General features: G+C 48.9%; 1 protein-coding gene across 2 annotated transcripts in view; it reads right to left on the minus strand.

The window, feature by feature from the left end:
* epha10 (EPH receptor A10) overlaps window positions 1-20,754 on the minus strand; it is a 108,079-nt gene extending 87,325 nt beyond the window's left edge. For both annotated transcript variants that reach the window (XM_035531757.2, XM_081710876.1), the window contains exon 1: window positions 20,580-20,754. In XM_035531757.2, coding sequence (XP_035387650.2) covers window positions 20,580-20,658 — 79 coding nt within the window. In that variant the 5' untranslated portion in view covers window positions 20,659-20,754. The remainder of the gene's footprint in view (window positions 1-20,579) is intronic.
* Window positions 20,755-23,898: the final 3,144 nt, after the last annotated feature.

The following is a 23,898-nucleotide window of genomic DNA, read 5'->3' on the forward strand; positions in this document are numbered from 1 at the left end:
CTCCCTGTGTTTCAGAAGCTCAGGCTTCATTTGTAGTCTTGGGTTCCCTGGGGATTCACATTCACAATTTATTGTTCTTAGCAAGATTAAAAATGATTTTGGACATGGTTTTTATATGCAAGAGTTACACAACTCCAAGTTCTCCATAGACATGCTGTTTTAACCTAAAACCAGGCTTAATCTGTACCCCAAAAAAGGTAATAAAAAAAAAAAACAGACAAAACAAACCCCACAATCTTTCTGCATTACAGGAGATACCATACATAGGGAACTATGAAGAGCTGAAACAAGTCAAAACATGAGACTTGTGAAAATCATATGTGATGTAACTACATTAAATTGCAGATGGACTGAGTACAAGTAAAGAGACACCATCAACATACAGGGCTTTACAAAGTGAATGCGGGGAATTTAAATGCCCAATGAATGAGTGAAGAACACAGCCAAGACACTTGTTCTCCTGCCAAGACTAACAACTCTGCTCAAATCGCACTTCAATTACATGGTGCGGAAGACATTTGCCTGCGACGCCGGACTAATTACTGTGACAAAGGCTCTGATTCTGCTGCCGCTTTCAGCTGAACATTAATATTAGTAACGCAGCTCTGCCAAACACTGCGCATTTCGCCACAGCTCAGGCTGTCAAATGTGCACCCAAGTGAGACCAACTGCCAATGATGTATGCCCCTCTGCCCTAACGCACGCGCACAGACTCTAGGTTTGCCACGGCTGTTTGGAGAACTCTGACTGTAAAAGGGCATTTAATAAACACAAAAGCCAAGGAGAGATGCCTCACTTCACAGACGCTCAGTAGCGTCTCTGCCCAACCGCACGCATTCACTCCATCAATGCTAACATTCATCCGGAGGCCATTGAACAAACAACTTTTAATAAGGAGAACAATAAAAAAAATTTAAAATAAAAAACACGCTATTTCCTGTCATTCTGTGGGAGTCTTGTTGGTTTGCCTCTGTGGTAAACCTCATCGCTCCAGCTTTTGGTTGGAGTTTGGGGTGAAGACACAGTTTGGGCTCAGCATCACAGCCACAACTGTTAGTTGTCCCGTCCTGTCCCGTCCCGTTCCGTCCTGTCTGCTCTTCAGCTGCTGAGGACAAATTCCTAAATGTTCTCAGCTATCAAAGCCTCCTCCCAACTCCAACTCAAGCATTATCTTTTAAAGGGGGGGGGGGGGTGGAGAAGCAATGCACTGGGGTTAAGCTTGAATTAATCTTTCTCTCTATATACATTACAAAAACACACACAGACACACATACAAATCCTAAATAAAAAGTTATAAAATAAGTACCATGAAATTCAATAGGAAGGATTAGCGACATGAGTCCTACCAGCAACCTCTGAGCAAATTATCTCCATCCATACACACAGCACACACACAGGCTCAGAGACAGCCAATCAGAGGCCAGCAGCTCACGGGACATTCATCAGCAAGGCATTGTCCTTCTAATAACCATACACCAAAAGACAGTCATGCAGGGTGAGTGTGTGTGTGTGTGTGTGTGTGTGTGTGTGTGTGTGTGTGTGTGTGTGTGTGTGTGTGTGTGAGAGAGAGACAGCGAGAGAGACAGCGAGAGAGAGAGACAGCGAGAGAGAGAGAGAGAGAGAGAGAGAGTGAGTGTGTGAGAGAGAGGAGAAGAGTTTATTTCACAGTGGACGTCAACTCCCATAGAACAGCAGAGCGCATTAACTTGGGCCCTGTTCAGCTTTTTTACAGCCTCATTAAACTTTTAGATTCAGTAATGGAGTTTAAAGAGGATCTCCCCTCCTCTCTCTCACACAGACACACACACCCACATCACACACCGACACAAATACACATGCTTCACATGTCACACACACACACACACACACACACACACACCCGCATCACACACACCGTCACACTCATCGACACAAATACACATGCTTCACATATCACACACCCCCACATCACACACGCACAAAGTCATTGTGGATTGCTGTCACAGCACACCTGATCCACTGATCAGAGGGAATCTCACTCCTACCGGATGGCTCAGACATAAATGCCATTCAGTGACATTCACAGCAGCACACGCATCCTTCTCGCCCCTCTGTTCGCTGCCACACAAACCCCCGAGTTGGCCCGATCGCCTATGTCACAATAACCAGGGCGAAGTGCTTCCGCCTGCCGCATACCTCACCGCTGGCGGCTTGTACAAAGACTGTGTCACCGCTGAAGTTGACACCAAGCTGAAATAAACAGAGCTTTGTACCCCTCACCCTTGACGACTGTACGGCCAGTGCGGATGGGGATCTGTGTCGGTTCACGAAGCCACGTTCAAACACCGGCGCGACCCTTTCAGACGGTGTTTGCATGCTATTAGCTCGTCTAGACGCACAAATCTAATTAGGTGTAGAAGACAAAGGTTTCCTCTGCCGGCTTGTGGCTGCCTGATTACGGCCCGCGGTGGGCTGTGTCACGTGCTCTGTGCCAGCGCCCTTGGAGTACACCCTCCACCACACTGCACCCTGTACTGCACACTTTACTGAGAACGAGGGAAAGGCTCAAGGAGTGCTCAAGAGTGTGTAACTGAGGAGGAGTGAGTTTGTCCAGCTTCGCCTGTGTGTATCTGTGTGTATGTGCATGCTGTACAATCTTTCCCTTCTTTCAGGGTAAAAAAAACCCAAAAAAAACCCCCCAAATCACTCTGCTAATATTGAAAGTGCGCCAAAGTGCACCATAGTTAAATTATCAAAGTAAAGGTACTTGCACTATAATTTGCTTAAGTAGCCAAAGTAAATGCAAAAGTTACGTGTGTAGCCTAAAGGTTGAAAGTAGGGGTTCCTTCAATCAGTGGGCAAACCGAGACAGTGCAATCAGGTTCTTAATTATTAAAAGTAAACTATGATCATCTGTGATTTCTGGAAATATGCACAGCAGGACTAGAAAAATAAAGTAGCCCTTAGAGATGTGTAACAGATTTAGGATCCGTCTCTTAAACTACAGCGGAGTTTATGTCTCTAAAAACCAGAAAAAACAAGATTCGAATACCGAAAACCAGCATTTCAGTACAGCGGTACGGTACTCACACTGTTACAGCCTGCCCCAGCTGTGCACTTGTGCTAGTCAGATGGTTAGTTCTCCAGTGAAGGGTGTACACGTGTTGTGATACTGTTGATCTAAATTTTAAAAAAAGGTTCAAGCTGGACAGTGAGATCTTGGTGCTGATCTAAATGTGAAGAACTAAAATAGTTGAGCAATAAAAATGTTATTCTTTTGCCTACAAATTCAGTTATGTAATGAGCATTAAAATGAGCACAAAAGGACAACAACAACAAAAAAAAAAACAATTCCAAAATAGAAAATCTACTTTTATACAGGTGTATGGAAGTGAGACGATGTGATTACTTGTTATCTACAGCAGCTGTTCCCAGCTGACGTGACGCATGGAAATGATGTCACCTGTGACGCAGTCTGACCAAGTGAACCTAGCACTTATCCTGACTGCCATGAAGTCAAATTCTTATGGCTTCCATGAGAACAGAGCCAAAGTGGCAATGTGTCACATGTCAGATACCAGCATGCGTTGCTTTTTAAAGAAAACTGGGCAAAATACACCTTTAGTCACTCTGCGACAGTATAACGTCCATTCAGACAGCTGATAGTGCGAAAGTTTATATTTTTTGCAGCACATATTCCACACCGCAAATAACTTTCCACGTCTGTGCTGTCGGGGATATTGAATTTGTGATCATGCTTCACAAATGCCAGTCGAGCAGCTTACTGGCAGTGCTCGTCTGTTTCTGGAAATAACTGAAACCGATGATTTCATTTCAGCAATCTGCTAACTAGCAATTCTCCAGACACGGCCGGAGGACGGACATCTTCAGCTTACACCCTCCCCTGCCTCCTACATGCATCAGGATCACATTCCCTATCAAAGCCTGGCAATCCGCGCCTCCTCTCTGGCCAATCCGGAACGAGTGTGGGGGGAAAAAAAACTACCTTGACTCACCAGACACTCTAGTAGAATAATGAATTGATTAATTGATTAGGGACCTGCAGGGTACATACAGTTGGAGGTTGCATTTCATTAGTTTGTGTTAGCCTACATCACGCTCTTCCTCAGTGGGCAGATTCTCACCACAGGACTCCGCTAAACCGAGCGATGGACAGTGTGGAAACTCCAGCAGTACCAGCTCAACACTCACTACCATGTCAGTGTCACCATGAGTGTCTGACCAGTGAGGAGACTGGTAACGGACAGAAAGAGCTGGTGTCCAGTGGCCAATTCTGCACCTATATAATAGCTTGCGAAATAAGTGTGTCCAGTTCTGTGGGGAGTGTAGGAGGTTGATGGTGGCCACTGAGTTTGCACAGCAAGCAAGCCTACAGACACGGCATCCAACATCCTAACATGACAGACATTGGAAAGAATGAAAATTAGCGCTGACAGCGACGCAGATAAATCTCCTGAAATCTCCTGAAATCTCCATGAAGCTCCATTACATAATTAAAGACACGGTCAACTCCCAAAGTTGCACCAGACTTGGCCTCCCTTCAACGGCACGCCCTCCACACGAACCTTCACCTGAAGGCCCTCCCACCCAACTTGGGGACGCTTGGCATGTAGCCTACCCCCTCACACGCAAAATAATTGACAGGCAGGGCGAGCCGCCTCCTTGTAGACAAGTGTCCTGACTGACTGGAACAGCCTTATCGCACTAAACGAGATCGCCTGTCTGTAACGGGGGAAAAATTCCAATGCAGCAGTACATCTTGAGGCAGGAGACGCGCACGCGAAGCCAGACACTCATCGGATGGCTGTACTACTTAACCTTCACGTGACATGCTGTGTGGTGTGGTAAATGTCAGCGGTGACTCAGCGGTGAAGGTGCCAGGGGCCGAGACGACGGCTGAGGGTGCTTGGGGTCTGACCGACGAATCTTCGCTAATTGAAGGTGTGTCGCCGTGGATGTCTCTCATTTCCTCCAGACACCCTGGGCAGGGAACATGCATTATTCAAAGAGGCCGCAGATGCAGGTGCTAGGGTCAGGCCTCGCGCATGCTCGTAGACACCCCCCCCGCCCCCCAACACACACACACACTTGTAGAACAGGGAATCTGCATGTGTAGGGTCCTCATGGGCACCAGGCAAACGTCAGCACCAACTTTCATGCATTCCCATCTGGTCCCAGTAAAGTACTAAAAACACAAACGCACACACACCCTTACACACAGAGGATCGTATCAGCGTATTCAGACCTACTGCAGCTCCCATACACGACATCTCTCTCTGTAGCCGTAGGGCGAGAGGAAATCGAGCTCAGCTCAGCGTCTGATCAAATCGATTAAGATTACTCAGCTACTTAGGGTCGCTTCTGGACAGATAAATCCCGCCCTGGCCGGGTGACTAACGCACAGCGGTGTGATGGGGAATGGCGACGCACGCTAGATTTGTTTGGGTCGTAGAATCGGTTCTAAGGAAGTCCTTCAATGGGAAAGTAACAAGAAAAATGTGAAGTGCAAGAAAGGGCAATCCACCTCTACCCACCACACACACACACACACACACACACACACACACACTCTCTTTCCTTCTCTCCCTCCGTTGCGGTTAATGAGAGGTGGAACAGCACGGTGACGTGTTCTGTAAGGCGCTGTGTTGTTCTGTTGTCCTCTTCTCAATCTGAGAGTCTACTTTAGATCAAATGATGGTGTCCTCCTCCTCCCTGCCTCCGCCTGTGGACGAGCCTGTTCCCTCTCTAATAAGCTTTCACTCCTGGTCCATGTCTCAGTCTTTCTCCATCTTTCTTTGTCCTCTCTCTCTCTCTCTCTCTCTCTCTCTCTCTCTCTCTCGCGTTCTTCCTCTTTCTTTACATCTCCCTTGTCTCCCCTGCTCTCAGACAAGGATGTGTCCTCCCCCTCTTACTGAACGTCTCCGAAATGGCTCTGAATGTCTGAAATGCAGAGGCGTCATTAGAGACAGAGGCGCAGCTTGTCTACCGGAGGTGCCGGTTTTCCCCCCCCAATGTCTTGACCTTGCTTCACACTCAACGTTCACTCTGTGGGAATTCTAGTCATCTGAGTGCTGAAGATGAGTCAGGCTGAATCTGATCACTCATTACTCACATTTTTCTCTGCTGCCCCAACTACATCGGCTCTCTCTCACACACACACACACACACACACACGTACACACACAGACGTATATATGTGTGTGTGTGTGTGTCTTTCTCTGTGTGTCTCCCTGACTCTGTCTCTCTTGCTGTCTCTCTCCTCAGTTCTGACTCTGCTGATGCTGATGTTGATCTCTGTAATGAACGACGGTCTATGAACGCCAGTCCAGGCAAAAACAACAAATGTGTGTTCATATGTGGGTTTTTTTGTTTTTTTGTTGCATGTGTGTGTGTGTGTGTGTGTGTGTGTGTGTGTGTGTGTGTGAGAGAGAGAAAGAGAGAGAGAGAGAGAGAGAGAGAGGGGGAGAGAGAGCAAGAGAGAGAGCGAGAGAGGGAGAGAGAGCGAGAGAGCGAGAGAGAGAGGGGGAATGAAAAGAGTAAGAGTGCGGACATCCTGGCCATCCATCAGCAGTGCATGCTGCAAACCCGCACAAATCCATACTCACACCAGCCAACCAATCAGCAGCAGCCACAGCCAGCGCAGGACGCAGAGACAAGGTCTGGACGAGTGGAGAGGTTAGAAAAACAGTGTCTTAAACCACAGCAGGATGGACGGATGGGGAGAGAGAGAGAACAAGAGCTAGAGAGAAGGAGAGAGAGAAGAGGAGGGATGGAAGAAAGAAAACTGGTTCCAGCCTCTGTTTCCATGCCAGACGAATGCCAACACAAGCCTCACTACTGTAGTTTATTAGCCAACCAGCTACAGAAAAGTATAATGTGCTTCGGATGCAAGTCAATCAGATCTTTCTAGCCAATCAGATCACTGCACAAACATTACAGGCACATTATTATATTATTTATTGCCATCTTCCCTTTTTTCTCGATTGTTGAGAGCAGCATGTGGAAACAGCCAAAGCCAGTGCCAAACTGGAGCATTTAGTGTTGGATGGAGGGAGAGAAAGAGCTGATCTCAGAACAGCGCTCATTCTCAGAGAGGGTGCTGGATGGTGGGGGAGAGCAAGGTCAAAGCTGACCCCAGGGCCCCGACTCTCCCACACTCACACCAGCTGAAGCGGTGCAGGCAGGGGTCCCACTGGGTCTGAGTCTACAGAAATTCACAGAGCAAAAGGGAGGAAAGACGCACTACCCCAGACACACACACAAATATATGCACACGCACACACACACACACACACACACACCTTCGAGCATAAACATCTACACTGCTTAACTTTATTCAGTCGTGTATACACACACGCACGCACATGTACACACACAGACACACACACACACACCACCCGCGGAGTCCCCCGAAAGCTTGAGCAATCATCATTAATTAGGGCTGTGATAAATAAATAATGCCAGTTGATCTGAATTTCAGATCAGGGCGCGGCGCCTCACAAAAGGCATGTGGGCAATTAGCGTAATCAAAGCCACATTCCAATGCAAGATAAAGCCTTCCTCCGTGATATCTCTCTCTCTCTCTGTCTCTCTCTCTCTCTCTCTCTCTCTCTCTCCTCCCATCACCATCAGTCTCTCTCTGTCCCTTTCTCCCCCACCTGATGGGTGGAGGGGGGCAGCTTGTTGCATCCCTCACCGTGCCCCTATGCCCCCCTCCAGGCTGTTTGCTTGTTTATTGCCGTGGCAGATAAGGGGACTGTCTTAATCCGCTAACCCCGCCGAGTAGAGAAGGGGAAAGACAGGAAGAGTGGGGCTGATTATGCGCGCCGGGCGCTAAATGGCTCCCTCCACCCTGGATTTAATTAACTGGCCCCGATTGCCTCTCCCCCACCCGCATGTTAAAACGCTGCCGTGTCGGTGCCAAACGTGGGCGGTCCTAAGGAGCCAGCTCCAGGAATGAACTGGACCATTTAAAGGCTGGTGCAATATATTATTTGTTAACAGTTATCACGATAACGGCGATCAAATTATTAATATCACAGGAAGCTACAAAATGCAAATTACCTACCTAACAAACCACTTTTTTAATGTTCGTGTCTACTGGTGAGTCACAGAATGTACAAAAAACAACAAATGCTAGTGCCATTTGTCAAAAATAATGCCTAAACCGATCAACCTTTTACATGACGTGGTCATACACATTTACAGGAATGTCCTCACACCAGCTCAAGACCCGTTAACCTCCAGCCGCCCCATCACTGTTACTGCTGTGAAGGGAGTGCCATAAGGTCAGGGGTCATGCGCACATTTCCCTCCTCCGTGCTAACCAGCTCGATACACTGCTCAATAATGCAGAGCGTTAACAAATCTGTTTGACCTCCAGACCGTTCCAAGGTCAAAATTCATCGCACCCCCACCCCCCAAGATCCTCCCTGAATTGCTCGACTGATCCAGCGACTCCAGTACAGTCAAAGGTCATTAAAGGTCACCGTCGAGGTGCTCCAATCAATCAGGCGCGTCGCACAAACGAGCCAACCACAGAGTCAGAGGCCGGTGATGACCTTGGCTAGGGGCAGAGGAGAGCTCACTGACTGGCATTCAGTGACGGTAAAGTCCATCTGAGTAGGTTCTCAGCCACACCCACCCAAAGGTCCAGAAAAACAGATTCATTCCTGATGCACCTTGTTCAATGTAAAGAAAAAGTGATTCCAGCACCGAACAGAAAAGGGTTTATTTAAACACAAGCAACACAGTGCTTTCCTTTAGTCATAGCTTCCACCCTGAAGCAATTTGATCCCCGGATAACCCAGCCACATCCTATAGGTGAGTCATTGTGGCGGCTCACATGCCGATGTGTGTTTGTGTTAGTCAAGCCATTAAGGGGCCCAGTCTCATCTTCTTTATCTGCTTGTTGGGGATGGAATTGGAGACACAGTCTCTTCACGCAGGACTTGGGCCTGGACACGATGACACCTTGCCTGTCATCCTGCAGTGGGCTCGCACTGAACTCATCACCGCCATCTTCCCAAGGAGTGTGGGTGTGTGTGTGTGTGTGTGTGTGTGCGCGCGCGCGTGTGCCATTGAGAGGGAGAGATGGAAGATGTGCTGGTGTATGTTGGGCTAAGTCCGTGCACATTCAAGCCTACCTGCCCATTTAATGGCATGTTAATTGAGCTGAGTGGAAGATGTGTGAGCACATGCACATGTATGAGAAACATGACATGCAAGTGTGTGTGTGTGTGTGTGTGTGTGTGTGTGGTGAGGGAGACAGACACGCTTCATCTAAATATATACACAGAGTTAGACTGAAAGCTTATAGTGTCTCAGGAAAAAACAAATGTGGAAAAGCACTGGGTAATTTTTTACACACACACAAACACAGGTGACTGAATGTGAATTAAAATGCAAATGCAACACTGCTAGGTTTCCTGTGGCCAGGCTGCAGATGGGAAGAATTTGAACAAGATAGCACGTACTATTCTCGAACAACACTGGATTCCATACACACACACACACACACACACACACACACACACACAGACAACAATCTGTCAAACCAGTGGTAGTCCATCTGCAGCACCTCTCTCCCTCAATGCTGAGGGCCACGCTGGTATCTCTGTGGTCTACGACGCTCGCGGTCAATGCCGCACAGCTCTGTGGTCTACGACGCTCTTGGTCAACGCCGCACAGCTCTGTGGTCTACGACGCTCTTGGTCAACGCCGCACAGCTCTGTGGTCTACGACGCTCTTGGTCAACGCCGCACAGCTCTGTGGTCTACGACGCTCGCGGTCAACGCCGCACAGCTCTGTGGTCTACGACGCTCGCGGTCAACGCCGCACAGCTCTGTGGTCTACGACGCTCGCGGTCAACGCCGCACAGCTCTGTGGTCTACGACGCTCTTGGTCAACGCCGCACAGCTCTGTGGTCTACGACGCTCTTGGTCAACGCCGCACAGCTCTGTGGTCTACGACGCTCGCGGTCAACGCCGCACAGCTCTGTGGTCTACGACGCTCGCGGTCAACGCCGCACAGCTCTGTGGTCTACGACGCTCTTGGTCAACGCCGCACAGCTCTGTGGTCTACGACGCTCTTGGTCAACGCCGCACAGCTCTGTGGTCTACGACGCTCGCGGTCAACGCCGCACAGCTCTGTGGTCTACGACGCTCGCGGTCAACGCCGCACAGCTCTGTGGTCTACGACGCTCTTGGTCAACGCCGCACAGCTCTGTGGTCTACGACGCTCGCGGTCAACGCCGCACAGCTCTGTGGTCTACGACGCTCGCGGTCAACGCCGCACAGCTCTGTGGTCTACGACGCTCGCGGTCAACGCCGCACAGCTCTGTGGTCTACGACGCTCGCGGTCAACACCGCACAGCTCTGTGGTCTACGACGCTCTTGGTCAATGCCGCACATCTGGCCAAAGGCTGAACTCAATTACTGCTAAGAAGTTGCAAAGTGGCAGTCAGTCTGAGAGGCTGCGGGCGCTTGCTGTTCAAGCGAGAAGGGGTGGCAGCCACACCCACAGGCAGGGCTCGCTCAGCCCTCGGGCAACTGCAGAAGGCAGAGTGTGTGGGTCCAAAGGTGGGTGCAGGAGCGTGTGGGGGTCGAGAGCTGGGTCACATGCTCGCTGACCGATGCAGCTCCCCCCAGGGGTAGTGCAGCCCACCGATCACGAATGTTTCCATCCCTGTGCTGCGCTCTGTCTGTGTCACATGCACGCACGCACGCCACGGCCTCATACGTCAAGCGCGCCCAACAGAACGTCTTGACCGAAAGTGGTTTTCCGTGAGTCTGTGAGTGCGTGCGTGCGAGCGAGCCAATTTCACGTTGCTTTTCCCTTACGGCTAGAAATCACTTAAAAGGGCTTCAGAGTAATGAAACAGCAGAGCAGTGGGAAACAGAGCAGGTCAACAACAACAAAAAACCCTGCCGTCGATCCAGGCCATCAAGCCCAGCTGTCAAATTCGGCTACCCTCCACTATTCTCCCTCACTGTTTATCTGCATTCGCTGCCATTTACTGAGGCACCGCTCCAGATCAGAAGTTCGTAATTAGCGGTGGTGCTGAATTCTGCGTGGTGATGGTGCTGGTGAATTCCAGCAGAACTCAGCAGTCTTGGCTGTGAGTCGACAGAACCGAAGTTTTGACTCACTAATGTGACCCCCCAGCCCACCCCGCCCCCAACTACTCAGCGAGCGAGTGTGTGAGCGAGAGAGGGACAGATGCGCATGCATTACAAAAAGCAGCCAACAGGATTGAAAACAAAAGCCAGATAAATAACAGGCTACAATGCACTATATTACACACTAGATTAAATTTAGTCTGCGGAAACACGCAGGAAAATCAGCAACAACACACTCCCTCATCTAGCATCATCACAAGAATAGTTAGGCATAAAAGATGTAGCTAAATCAACAGCAGTATACAGATACAAGACCAAACCAAGCTGCAATAAACAATCAAAACGCAAAATGAGACAATAAAATGTAACTGCGTGGCTAGCTGGCCGGCGCCGAGGTTCTGTTGTAACACCATACATGATCGTTAGCAGAACTCGCTACTCTGCTGCACCTGGCAGCATCTTTACTGCGCTGGGTAGGTTTAGGGCTCTGTTAACAAAAGCGTCATTTCCCCGTTTCTACGATAATTATTTACTTGTTAACACACAAGACAACCTAAAATCAGGCTAAACCCAACGTTTGATCATGCAACGACCAATAGCCGCCGACGTCCACACCAGTCTGAGTCATAACTGTGCGAGTGGACGTACAGCAGAAATATGCAGATCCTTCTCAGGCGGATTATTCAAGTGTTCACTGTGCTCACAGTTTTCTTTTCAAACAAGAACTTTAAAATGTTAACTGAGTCATAAAAGCGTTGGCCCGGCGCGTACAGGATTACTGCTATTCTTGCCACTGATGTATTCGGTAGTGTTGCACTGGCTAAATGTTTAGAACCAGATAGGCTTTAAATTCACTGTGTAGTTCTGGCCAAGTTCTGATGCTGTTGTATCGAATATTAACTAAGATTTTCTCCAATAAATCTGACCATTTCTGGATAAGTATTGAATACATTTAGATTTAGCAAGGTACAGTATTACATATTTCACAGTTTTATGTTTGTTGTATTGGGAAATTTTGACTCAGCAGTGTGTAGGAGTGTAATATTTTAATCCATTACAATGTCACATTGTGCAAGTTTGGCTTCAGTCCTGTTGGTTAGGTTTTGATTCAGTAGTCTGTAGTAATGGGTGAACTCAGGACTGTGTAAGGACTGTGTGAGTGACTGCTATCATAATGAGAAGGCATTTCTGTTGCTCAGACCCAACATCAGTGTCATTCATTCTCTAAATGTGCGCACACGCACACAGACACGCATACGCACGCACACACCACTATGCAGACATACACCATGCAGGACCACTCAAACACAAACACACCTTCTGTAAGAGATGTCTCTTCCTGTTCCGGGCTGAGCATCCTCGATCTGACCTTCAAAAGCACATAACCATTGACTGGCTAGAGGGAAATGGACCAATCCTAGACATAACCATTTAACCGTGTGTGTGTGTGTGTGTGTGGCCTTGGATAGAGGAGAAGAACTAGCACTTCCTCCCCATCTGTCCCTGAGAAAAGACCACAGCCATCTGACCATCTGACCACATGTTACATCACTCACTGTGTGTGTGAGAACACACAAACAGCCACTCACACACACACACACACACACACACACACGCTATTCAGTCATTTATGAAAGTACAGAATAGCATTCCTACATTGAGTGCAGTCCACTAGACATAAACCTAAGAGCAGAGACAAATTAGGCACAAAGAACCACCCACATGGAAGCAGTTTAAAACAGCAAACCGTAATACCCCTCATCACACATACACACACTCACTCACACTCCCTCACTCTCTCTCTCCCTCCCTTCCTCCTACCCCCCACCCTTCGCAGAAGAGAGCGGGAGATGATAAATCAGACAAACTAATGCGTCCACAGAGCAGACACCGGCATGCACAGAGCATCGCTGGCTGCACACCAGAGCATTCAGCAAGTCCACAATCAGCCAGGAAACTCCACCCAAAACCCTCCACCCTTCTCCTCCAGCTTGTAATGTGTTGGAGTGGAGTTTGGTGGCAGCGTTTGGCTGGAGCTGATGGGACAGGCCTGATTCTGGAGCACCTGGAGAGACATAAAGGCCAGAAATTACAGGCAGTGTGTTCAGACTGCAGCTTAATTAGGAGTATTATTATGCGTTGACTCAGACCTAATGGCACAACTTCCTCCGGCAGTATGCAGTCTTTAAGCATATAGGGTGTGAGTATACACACATACACACACAGAATACACTCTGACTTTGGCTGCTTTGATTGCAATCAGGAGGAGCAAACATGTACACCTAAACACTTCACACTGATTAGAGCTTCTCTGTGCCGTCCACACGTGTGCTTCTCGCCAGCTGCAGCTCACGCACAGCCACCATGGGCTTTCACACACCCAGCTCTTATTGAAATATGGTTTGTGTATTGGGGATCGACCAAGACAGGTCATCACCGAAGGCTGGTGAGAAATCGGCGAGAAATCAGCGTTCGTATTTTCATTGTTTCGTTGCTTCTTTTTGAATAATCAGTCAGATGCAGCGCACAAAGCTCATTGGTGACATGGCAAACAGCTGGAACGTAAAGCTTCCCTTCAGTCGTGTTGATGAGACTGGTCTGCTCATGCATGTACTCGAGTCGGCGTGGAGCCGCACACGTTGCGTTTGCCTTTTCCTGCGCTGGATGGCAGCGTTCCGAAGGGTACAGACCACGACAAACCAGAGCAGAGCCTGATTAGGAAAAACACTGTCCGTCTGCCAAACACCACAGCTCATCATGCAAGCATGCCTCCTCCGAGTTATGCAAATTTGCATTTGTATTATTTCATAAGCTCCGCCCACAAGGGGGCCACATTGGTGGGATCACTTAGTGGATAACCGAGCCCAGTCAGCAGTTTTCCGGTAAAAGCTCTGGCATGTCACGGAATTCCTGGAGGGAGGCGTGTTTTCCGGCTGCTGGGCTGGAGTGCGAGAGGTGTGGGCGGCGGTGGGGCGGTCAAGCAGGAGCCTGCGATTTATGTACGTATTCATCTCCAGGAAAGCGCGCTTTAAAAGGTCGGGAAATTTTCCAGGTCAACGGTCACACCCGCCTGGCGAGGAACGGGCGAAGGAACAGCACTCCCGTTGTCACGGTGATAAGCGGGTGGGGGGCTAGTGGATGGGGGAGGGGGGTGTTAGGGAGTTGAGGGGGTGTCAGCGGGGCTCAATATCCGGTATGTGCAGGGTTCTCAGCCTTAATGAGTTTGAAAGGTCAAATGCCTTTCCAAAAGATTAATGGGGTTCCATGCGGCCCAGAGTGCTTCTTGGCGGGCACTGGGGTTGGGGGGGGGATGTGGGAGATGGGCAAAGCCAAGGCCGCTGGCACCGAGATGTTGGCACACCAATGCGGCACGGCCAGGGGCTCGCTCTTCACCGAGCGCTCAGAAAAATAAACAAGCCCAAAGCGTCTGTCAGAGGAAGGAGCCTAATGAGCAGAAACAGAGACACCGCGCTGTCCTCGCCCCCCAAACACCGCGCTGTCCTCGCCCCCCCCAAACACCGCGCTGTCCTCGCCCCCCCAAACACCGCGCTGTCCTCGCCCCCCCAAACACCGCGCTGTCCTCGCCCCCCAAACACGCGCAGCACTTCTTAACATGCTAAAGCTCCCGCTTAGTTTACCGAAACCAAGCCTCAAATGAAAGAGTAACAAAGTTTTTTGGTTCATACATGGATTCTGTCTTAGTGGTGAAACAATAGGCAACACTGCTTAAAAATAAAAATGTTACTGATATTAAAAGGTGCATGCATCAAAAGCAGGGAAGTATAATCGTATTTTTGTCATTTTTACAAAAATGTCAGGACCTAAATGGAAACTAAAGAACTTAGTTTATCCATTAATAATACATTGAAGAAATAAACTGTGAACTAATTACTGCAGCAAGGTAGAGTGGCGATTTGCTAACTGGGGGCTGCTGGCTTTTAGTTCTTGTTAAGCTGTGACCCACGGGTGTAAATCCAGACTCCATACCTGCAAGGTACGTCACTACATACTGCTAGTGCAGTTTGCCTTGGACTGTATGAAAACACAACACAGAACATATTAAACATGTTAAAATGTAACCGACAGCCGCATTATTTCCTGATTTTCTTGCGCCAAATTTGTTTACATTTGTTGGATGCTGTGAATGCTGAAAGTCGTCTAAAATGGCCTTATACGTTTGGTTGGAATGCTCACAGCGAGCAATAAATATGTCTGTGATTTACAAGCTGGTTTAATGTCACATTGCAACCTTCTGTTATAGGTGTTAATACAGCAGAGGCAGATACTGCGGTAGTGACTGAGCAATATGCAGTTGGTCAGTCTCGACGCAACTGGGAAGTTTCCTCATGGAAAATTTGGTTTTTTTGGACATTGAGCTACACAGAGTGCCAGTAGTTCCATCCTGTAGAAGTGTTACATTCCGGGTAAAGATGAGCAAAAACAACTATGAAAAATTCACTATTGTTTATCAGCTTGGAGTTACACTGAAGATATCTAACCATCCAATATGACCAAATTCATATAAAGAAGTCAGACAGGTGGAGCTGATAATGCCTAAAAAACAGATCTGGAAAAAGCCTCAATGTTCAAACCTCAAACTAAATCAGCAGAGTTCACTAAACGTTACTGAACTTTGATGAATCAGAAATTGATTGGACTCCAAGGTGAGTTTAGTGCTAAGATTGTCCTGTTTAAATGGGCTCCTTCCCCACTGTGGAAGTATGGTGGCAGATCTGTGATGGTGTGTGGGGCGTGTTGTCCCTGCCAAAGGTACTAGCAACCTTGTATGAACGCAGTATGAACAGGAGAAGAGCTTTGTTTATGGAGGTTTGTTTATGGTCATTTTCCAGAAACCTCTGTGTTATATTGTCAAGGAGAGGAAGCTCAAGAAATACAACACACAGGTACCAATAATCATGACATGTTTTTGAGATATTTTTCTTTAAATAAACAACAGAGACACACAAGGACATTTTTCAGCGCCTTTTATTTTGCTCGCCTGTACTTTACCAAGGGCGCACACAATTCTGGAGGGCACTGCAAAGGTCAAATTGTCTTTCTCGCCCTTCATTACCAGTCGGAGCTGGTGGGATCTGGGGGGCAGAAGCGAACACACCAAGCTTCTCGGGAAGACTCAAGGGGGTGGGGAACCTACGCTGCTTCTAACCGGCTGGGTCCTGGCGGAGGACCCTGCGTGCTGCGCGTGCCCGCCCCTGTATTCTGCTCCCCCCGTCAGCTTGGCGTCACGACCGGGATACGACCCGCGCCAGATTGGAAATGCTCGATCGGAGTCGGATGGAGTGCGGTGCCCCCGGGGACTGCGGAGCGGAGGAAGTGAAAGTTGCCGAGGTTCCCCCCAGGTGCGCTGAGAGAGCGAGGGGGTGGAGCAGGGTGATGGGGGTTGGCGCTGAAGTGTGGGAGAGTGATACGCAGTGTGTGTGTTGTACCGGGGTGCGGCACAGCCAGGCAGACATGGAAAACACATTAGGAGAGCTCTTAGCCGAGCGGCACTCTGAGCCAAGACGCAGAGGCATGGAAGCGGTTGTACAGAAACCAGTACACACAAATACACGCGAAGTCATTCACTCCCATGTATATACATGCACACAGGCACACACACACGTGCTCATGCACACACGCACCCACACACAAATATATATATACACACACACACACCTAGCCACATATACACGCACTGTCAAACACTCCCACATACACACATGCAAATTCCCACATGTTGGCTGTATATTACAAGCATACCCGAGTATTAATCTCAAAATTTGAAATGTAATGTAAAAATGTAAAATATTGCAGTTTGGCAAAACGTGCACAAAAGTGTAAGGTTTAGACGAGGTGTCATTTATGTTTAAATAACAGTCAGATATAATTTTCGGAGTCCACCCATGCCTTTGTCTAACAGGCCATTTTCCACAGTGGTAACAGCGTGCTCCAGCCGTCCATCATGCCGGAGCTGGCTGTGCCTTTTCCAGAGCCCAGCTCCCCGCGGTCTCATGCACAGGCACGTCCCGGCCCTGTGGGCGTGTGCCGCGGCCCCGCAGCTGCCTCAACGAGCTCCCGGGAACACGGCTGATCATTCAGCCGCCTTTGTCAGCCTGACCAACCGAGCGGAATTCTGCCAGCTCCTGGCCTGATCTAGTGCGGGGCCCAAACTGCTGAAATGGGGGAGCGGTAGAGAGAGAGAGAGAGAGAGAGAGAGAGAGAGAGAGAGAGAGAGAGAGAGAGAGAGAGAGAGAGAGAGAGAGAGAGAGAGAGAGAGAGAGAGAGAGAGAGAGATGGGGAGGGGGGTGGGGAAAGGTCATCGGAGCTAGAACACGTTCATCGAAATTCAACACGCTCGTCTGAGGCCAGGCTTAAACTCGCCATGACAGGAGAGATAACCTTTACTTTTGAGCCAATAAGCAAATAATAAAATAAATAGGTGTCCGGTTTCTTGTTTTCTAGGTAGTTTTGATGGCCACGGCTGGTTGTGCTGCTGTGAAGAGCCGAGCCCCTGTTTAAGCCATGACCGCACGTGCAAGCGTGCAATCTGCCCCAGTGCCTGGAAAGCCAGCCTGTCAGGCCTGTATAAAGCGAGCCTGTCAGGCCTGTATAAAGCGAGCCTGTCAGGCCTGTATAAAGCGAGCCTGTCAGGCCCACTCAGCCCAGCTCCAGGCCAGCTATGTCGGTATTGAATTGACGGAGATGTGAACCAAAGACTCCTTGGCCCGTCTTTCAGAAGAAGAAACCCCTCTCAGATCCACACCACAAAACTTCACTCGTGAGGTCTTTAAAAAGGGCTGCTGGTTAAGACGGCGTGCACGTGGTCTTCCACAAATACGAGAACCGCCACCAAGGACGCTGTGATAAATAATCTCATCGGTTCAAACCATTATGTACTGAGGATCCTCTTTATTTTTTTTGGGTGGCTGTTAGCAGTGCAGAAACCCCTTCCTCCAGGGGGCGCTCTTACAGAATTACATACTCATGAGGAGCAGGGATGTGCTTCCGTGACTCTCCACCACACACAGGGTAAAACAGGGAACCCCCATCTGGCTCGACTCAATACCAGCTCTGCCTAGATTTGTAAGACGGACTTCTCTGGAAAATCGGGGAAAGGCGCAGGGGGATGCATGTGAACAGCAGTGAGTCTCCAGTTGTCATGTAGCATCTATACAACAAAAACAAAAGCAAACACAGCAGTGACAGATGGGGCTATCATTCTTTACCCCGCTTCAACCGGCTTCTGTCTCCCTATTTGTCTGTCACACTCTGCACTTCACCCTGTGTACGCATCTCTCTCTCTCTCTCTCTCACACACACACACACACACACACACACACACACACACACACACACACACGAGTTATACTGTGTATGACTATGTATGTGACAAATAAACCAAACTTGAACACACACACACGCACACAGTCAAGCTTGGACTGGGCCTAAGACACAGCTCTGTCTGCTAACGAGCAAATGCCTACAACCTTCTGTTCCCGGAGTGACATGTTCCCTCCCAACAGCCTGCGCTCGACCTGCAGCAAACCCGGACCGGACTTGCGCTCGGACACCCCTCGCTGTCCATCACAGCGACGGGCATACTGGACAGATAATCAGGGTCTGTTCTGAGGAATAACAGCTGAAACGGTGCGTCAGTTAACACAGACTTCGAGCAAGAAGAGGACGTCTGAACAGCACCCAGATCCTGTGGGGCTGGCGTGGAGTGCAGGACATTTTGCGCAGTGTGTGTTCAGGACCAGAGAGGTGCCAGGAACGGCGGCCCTGACCCTCACCGTGACGGGGTGCACGCGACAGCCACGGCCTGCGCTGTAAAAGGCCTCCAGATGAGATGCCAAAGTGTGTTAGGGCTGAAGAGTGGGGGGGGGGGGGGGGAGTGAGAGAGAGAGAGGGCCAGAGAAAGGGGGAGAGAGAGAGAGAGAGAGAGGAGAGAGGAAGAAGGAGAGACAGAGTGAAGGAGAGAGAAGAAGAGCCTCTAGCCACCGGAGTGAAGATAGACACCCATGGTCCAGGAAGTTGGCTGGTTGTTGAAGAGAGCCATTAACATTCACCAGCAGCAAGGCAGCTAGAGCAGCAAGGTTATTAACCAATCACTAACACACACACACACACACACACATATATATATATATGATCTAACGTGCACACGTGCATGCAGCTCACTCACACTCACTCGCACGCGCACACACGCGCACACACGCACGCACATATATATATATATATGATCTAACGTGCACACGTGCATGCAGCTCACTCACACTCACCCCCCCCCCCCCCCATACGCACATCTTATTGTAGAACCCAATGAAGAACCGGTCTGGAACAAAGAAGATGAAGACAAACCCCAGAGGGGTTATGGCAGCAGGCCCTTAGATGTGTAACTGCAGACTGGAAGCTCTTCTTTCTAGCAGGAGCAAGACCGAGGAGCTGCCATCAGCACGTCACGTGGACGAGGCAGTTCACACACGAGCTTTCAGTGTCCATTCACGCCAGTTAACTGATGTCACAACATTCATTAGCCTACCCATACCCATCAACTTTAGCACCACAATACTGGAGGACTGGCGATGACTGAAGTGTGTGTGTGTGTGTGTGTGTGTGCGACATAGGGAACTGTGAGAGTGACCGTGAGGAGCCTGTCTCAGCTGAGCTTTACCCCGCACGGCGAGGGGCTCCGTCAGTCCCCTTCTCACCTGTGCCGCGCAGTCCGGCCAGGAACATAACATACCCCTCCAACGATCACCCAGCACAGAGCAACCTGAAATCACCGCTACTTTCTGAACTCCGTGAGAGTTACCACACGAATCAAATGTCCGTTTAAACCAAGATTCGCCATCATTCCGCAGAAAACAGCAGAGCCATGCAAACACGGCTCCAAGTACGAGAACGTCTTCGTCTAGTTTCGCTGGTACGCAAAAACGAAGACACTTAACGTTAAACGGGAAAAAAAATTTGAAAAGCTACAACGCAATTCATTTAGGCTAACTGCAGCCGTCCAAACTGGAGTCGACACAGTCGCTAAAACAAATAAACTTCGAGCGATACTCACTTGCACAGAAAGGAACGTGTTCGGAATCAAAACGTTTTCACAACGTTCACAGCGCACCGTCAACAAAACGCCACGGTACCATCATTACCATCAACAGCCTGGTTGCAGTTAAGTCCACAGCATCCTCCACACAATACATCTCCAGAATTTAACTTCAGCTATGTCAGAATGGCATGAGTTTAAACCGACCGCAAAATAGCACAAAAAGATCCAAGTCAGTCGTTGCCGTGCCGCTTTAAACTTTGCAGTGCTGGAATTTGGGAACAAACAAAAAAAAAAGAAAAAAAAAAGAAAAACACCTGCAACAAGAGACTAGTCGAGACGACCGCTCGACTTCCCATACAAGTGTGTCAAGAAAATCAGTGAGGAAGGAAAAAACAACCATAACGTACCTTCCTCGGCGTAACTATCCTTAATTCCACTCAGCAATAATATCCAAAGCACCGAAACTATCGTCTTAAACTGCTCCATATTAGACTGGCCACGTTCGCGAGGCTCTTGTCATGTCGCTGCCGCTCGCACCTGACACACACACAGACACACGCGCGCGCACACGCCAGTGCAGGAGCACCGCCGTCCGGGCTAGTGACATGGAGCAGGACTACGTGCCATATTTGGTATCTCGGGGGAGGGCATTAAGCTTCGACTGACATCCGCAGTGTGCAATGACACTCGAGTTCTGGCCGAGAGCGTTAGAAGATGTCCTATCACATCGCGCCGAATAATAACGCCCAACCAGGTGCGACACCTCCGTGTCGAGTCAGTGCCGTTAGTACAGGTTTCTAGGGTTTTGTTTGTTTGTTTGTTTGTCTGTCTGTCGGTGGGTTGGTTTGTTTATATCGAAGTTGTGAATAGTGCATCAGAGACACCGATGTAAGGCTATTAAGCGCTAAAGCGCTAAAGTAATCTTTTTAATATCTTTCCAGGAACAGTAAATACTTTTCGCAGTCTAACGTGTGGTCTGTGGCGGTCTCGTTTGTGGACATTGATGCATTGCTGTCATAGGCAAGAAAGAGTGACAGAAAGGATGGAAAATAAGACGGAATCTAAGATATCTTTGAATATTAATATTATGCTAACGACTTTATTCACTGGCTGTAAATAAACACGTTGTTTTTGTTATAATGTCAAAAATGAAAAATTGAGGAAACAATAGTTGAGGTCTATTAGGCTTTCATGGCGGCTTAGAAGATTTATTCATGTCATTTTACTATTCTAGGATCTTTACGTCTTTACTGACAGGGACTTACTGTGCAGATTTTGTTTCGCAGTTTATATTCAGTAACCTATGAAATATAAAATATCTTAATTTCATGAAAGATGAACAAAAACGTTTACCATCTGCCAAAAAAGCACACAAATTCTAGCAAAGAAAGAAAGAGAAAAAAGAAAAAATCTGTACTGTTCAGTATTTTTACTCTTTCTTACACACAGCAGATGTGCTCAGTGTAGTGTGTGTGTGTGTGTGTGAGTGTATGTGTGTATGTGCGTGTGTGTGTGCGTGTGTGTGTGTGTGTGTGTGTGTGTGTGTGTGTGTGTGAGAGTGTATGTGTGTATGTGCGTGTGTGTGTGTGTGTGTGGTGTGTGTGTGTCCAGAGATGGAGACCTCCAAGCCCATCAGCGAGATGCACACGCACACACACAATCTCTACAGTGTCCCGTATGAGGTTCCTCATCTGTGCCTTGCGGACTTAAGCTTACGTAACACATTCAGTCCTCTGCTCAGCACCAGCCCCCTTTCCCACCCAGCTTAACTGTAATACATATTACAGCATTACAATTTCATGCTAGCTTGCCCTGTGCCATGTTCTGTCTTTGCTCCTTAAATACAGACGGTGTTGAGAGGGGGACGCAGTCACTTGACCTTTTGCTTTTGTGGATGATTTCCTGGCCGTTGGAGTGGAAAGACCGCATAGAAGAAGGAAGTGAGGAAAAAGAACTAAAGACTCTGTTAAGAGAAAGTCTCTGCTTTGAATTGTGGGTAACCAGCTTGGTAGGTTTTCCATCTCTCTCTTACACACACACACACACAATGGGAGCAGGTTATTCCCAGATGTGTCGCTGAGGAAGTGTGCTATTTCTGGGCTCTGAAAGCCATGAGCTGGACAGGTGTTAATATGAGCCAAAGGACCCTCTGTTGACCTGCACTAAAACCTCCCATAAACATGTACAGGAGAGCACCAATCAGCAGCCACGCTCCTGATGGAGGAACCAACCAATTAGGAATGGCTCCTGTTTGTGACCTGCAAAACATTCGTCGACTTTCTACAAAGAAAAGCACCCGCTTGAAAACAGGCGTGTACAAGTCTTTCCTGGTACAGACTCTGAGCCTCCGAAAGAGTCTCCTGCGCTGTTGGGAAGGCCGTGGCATTGTCCAGGGAGACGAGCTAGTTGCCACAGTGAGTGGCCACAGCAGAGTGACGGGCGAGGATTGTGTAATTGCCAACAGTGGCTGGGGCAGCAGTCACTGCTTAAGGTCACAGTGTGGTGGCACAGTGGGATGCAAGAAGGTGTGCGTGCGCAAGTAGAGGGTGAGACTGTGAAGAAAGTGACAGGTTTAGCCAGAAGACACTCTCTCAGCGTGTGCACGTGTATGCGGGTGTGTGTGTGTTTAACACCAAACATGACAAGAAAAAATACTGGAAGGAGGCCAGGTTAGATGCGTTTGTCTCTGCATGCGTGTGTGTGAGGGTGGGGGGGGGGGTTCATGTGTGCGTGTGTGAACACCTTTCGCCCACACATGGCACTGTAATTAGGCTTTCACTTGTCACAGGGCCCCAGGTATGTAGCTAACGTTTCCATTTCATTTCCACCTTGGCTAGGCTTTAGCTGTCAGGAGCCCTGCCACCAGACCCGGGTCTGGGACGAGCTATTAACTCCGTCCCTTAAAGAACGCACCACACGGAGCACAGGAGTCGTAATGGGAAACACCCAGCCGGAGCGCGCGCGAGGCAGTGTGCCGATAAGGAGGCGGACTCCATTACAATACAAAATAACAGGGTGACGGACACATTCCGGCGCGTTCCGACCATAAGAACGAACCCATTCACCGCGCCCGACAGGGATGCAATCCCTCTGATACCCTTCACCAAAGTGGGCTCTACGCTTCTACTTCCAAACCCTCGCTCCTGTCAAAAAATCAGCTCCGATAAGGCCCTGCTCTCGGCGTTAACACGGATTAGGAGACAACAAAGACAGTGGGAACCAGCGTGCGGGCAGGTGCGTTTTTGGGGGGAGATCGCTTTTGTGTTTGAATGGCGGGGAAGTGAGCGTGTGGTCTTTATCTACGCGTGTAAGCGCACGCGCAAATACACGTCGGCGTGGGTAATAGATTAGGGTGGGCTCGCTGCTGTTTGTAATTTACTGTGGCCGGCTCGGCCGAGACAGGAGGTGGAACAACACTGCCCCCCTCGTCCTTGATTTGACTCCTTATCAACAAGAGACTGCTGTGTGCTCGCCGCCTAAGTCTCGAGCTCCTTCAAAGCGCGCGCAGTATTTTAGCCCTCTGAAATGCCAGTCTTATGAACGACGGGCGAAACGAGACTTTCAGGTGAGCGTTTGCTACGCCGGCATCTTCGGAGTTTTGCCGCCAATTGCACAGATGCTAACTAATACAGCTGTGAAAAAAGAGACATCATCTGACTTCAAATGAGAAGTCTTTTCGCTTACATTTGAAATAAATGTATAGGAAAATATCGCTAAGCTGTGTTA

The sequence above is a fragment of the Electrophorus electricus genome, chromosome 3 (genome assembly GCF_041902795.1).
Source record: "Electrophorus electricus isolate QZ-2024a chromosome 3, ASM4190279v1, whole genome shotgun sequence".
In the NCBI taxonomy this organism is placed as follows: domain Eukaryota; kingdom Metazoa; phylum Chordata; class Actinopteri; order Gymnotiformes; family Gymnotidae; genus Electrophorus; species Electrophorus electricus.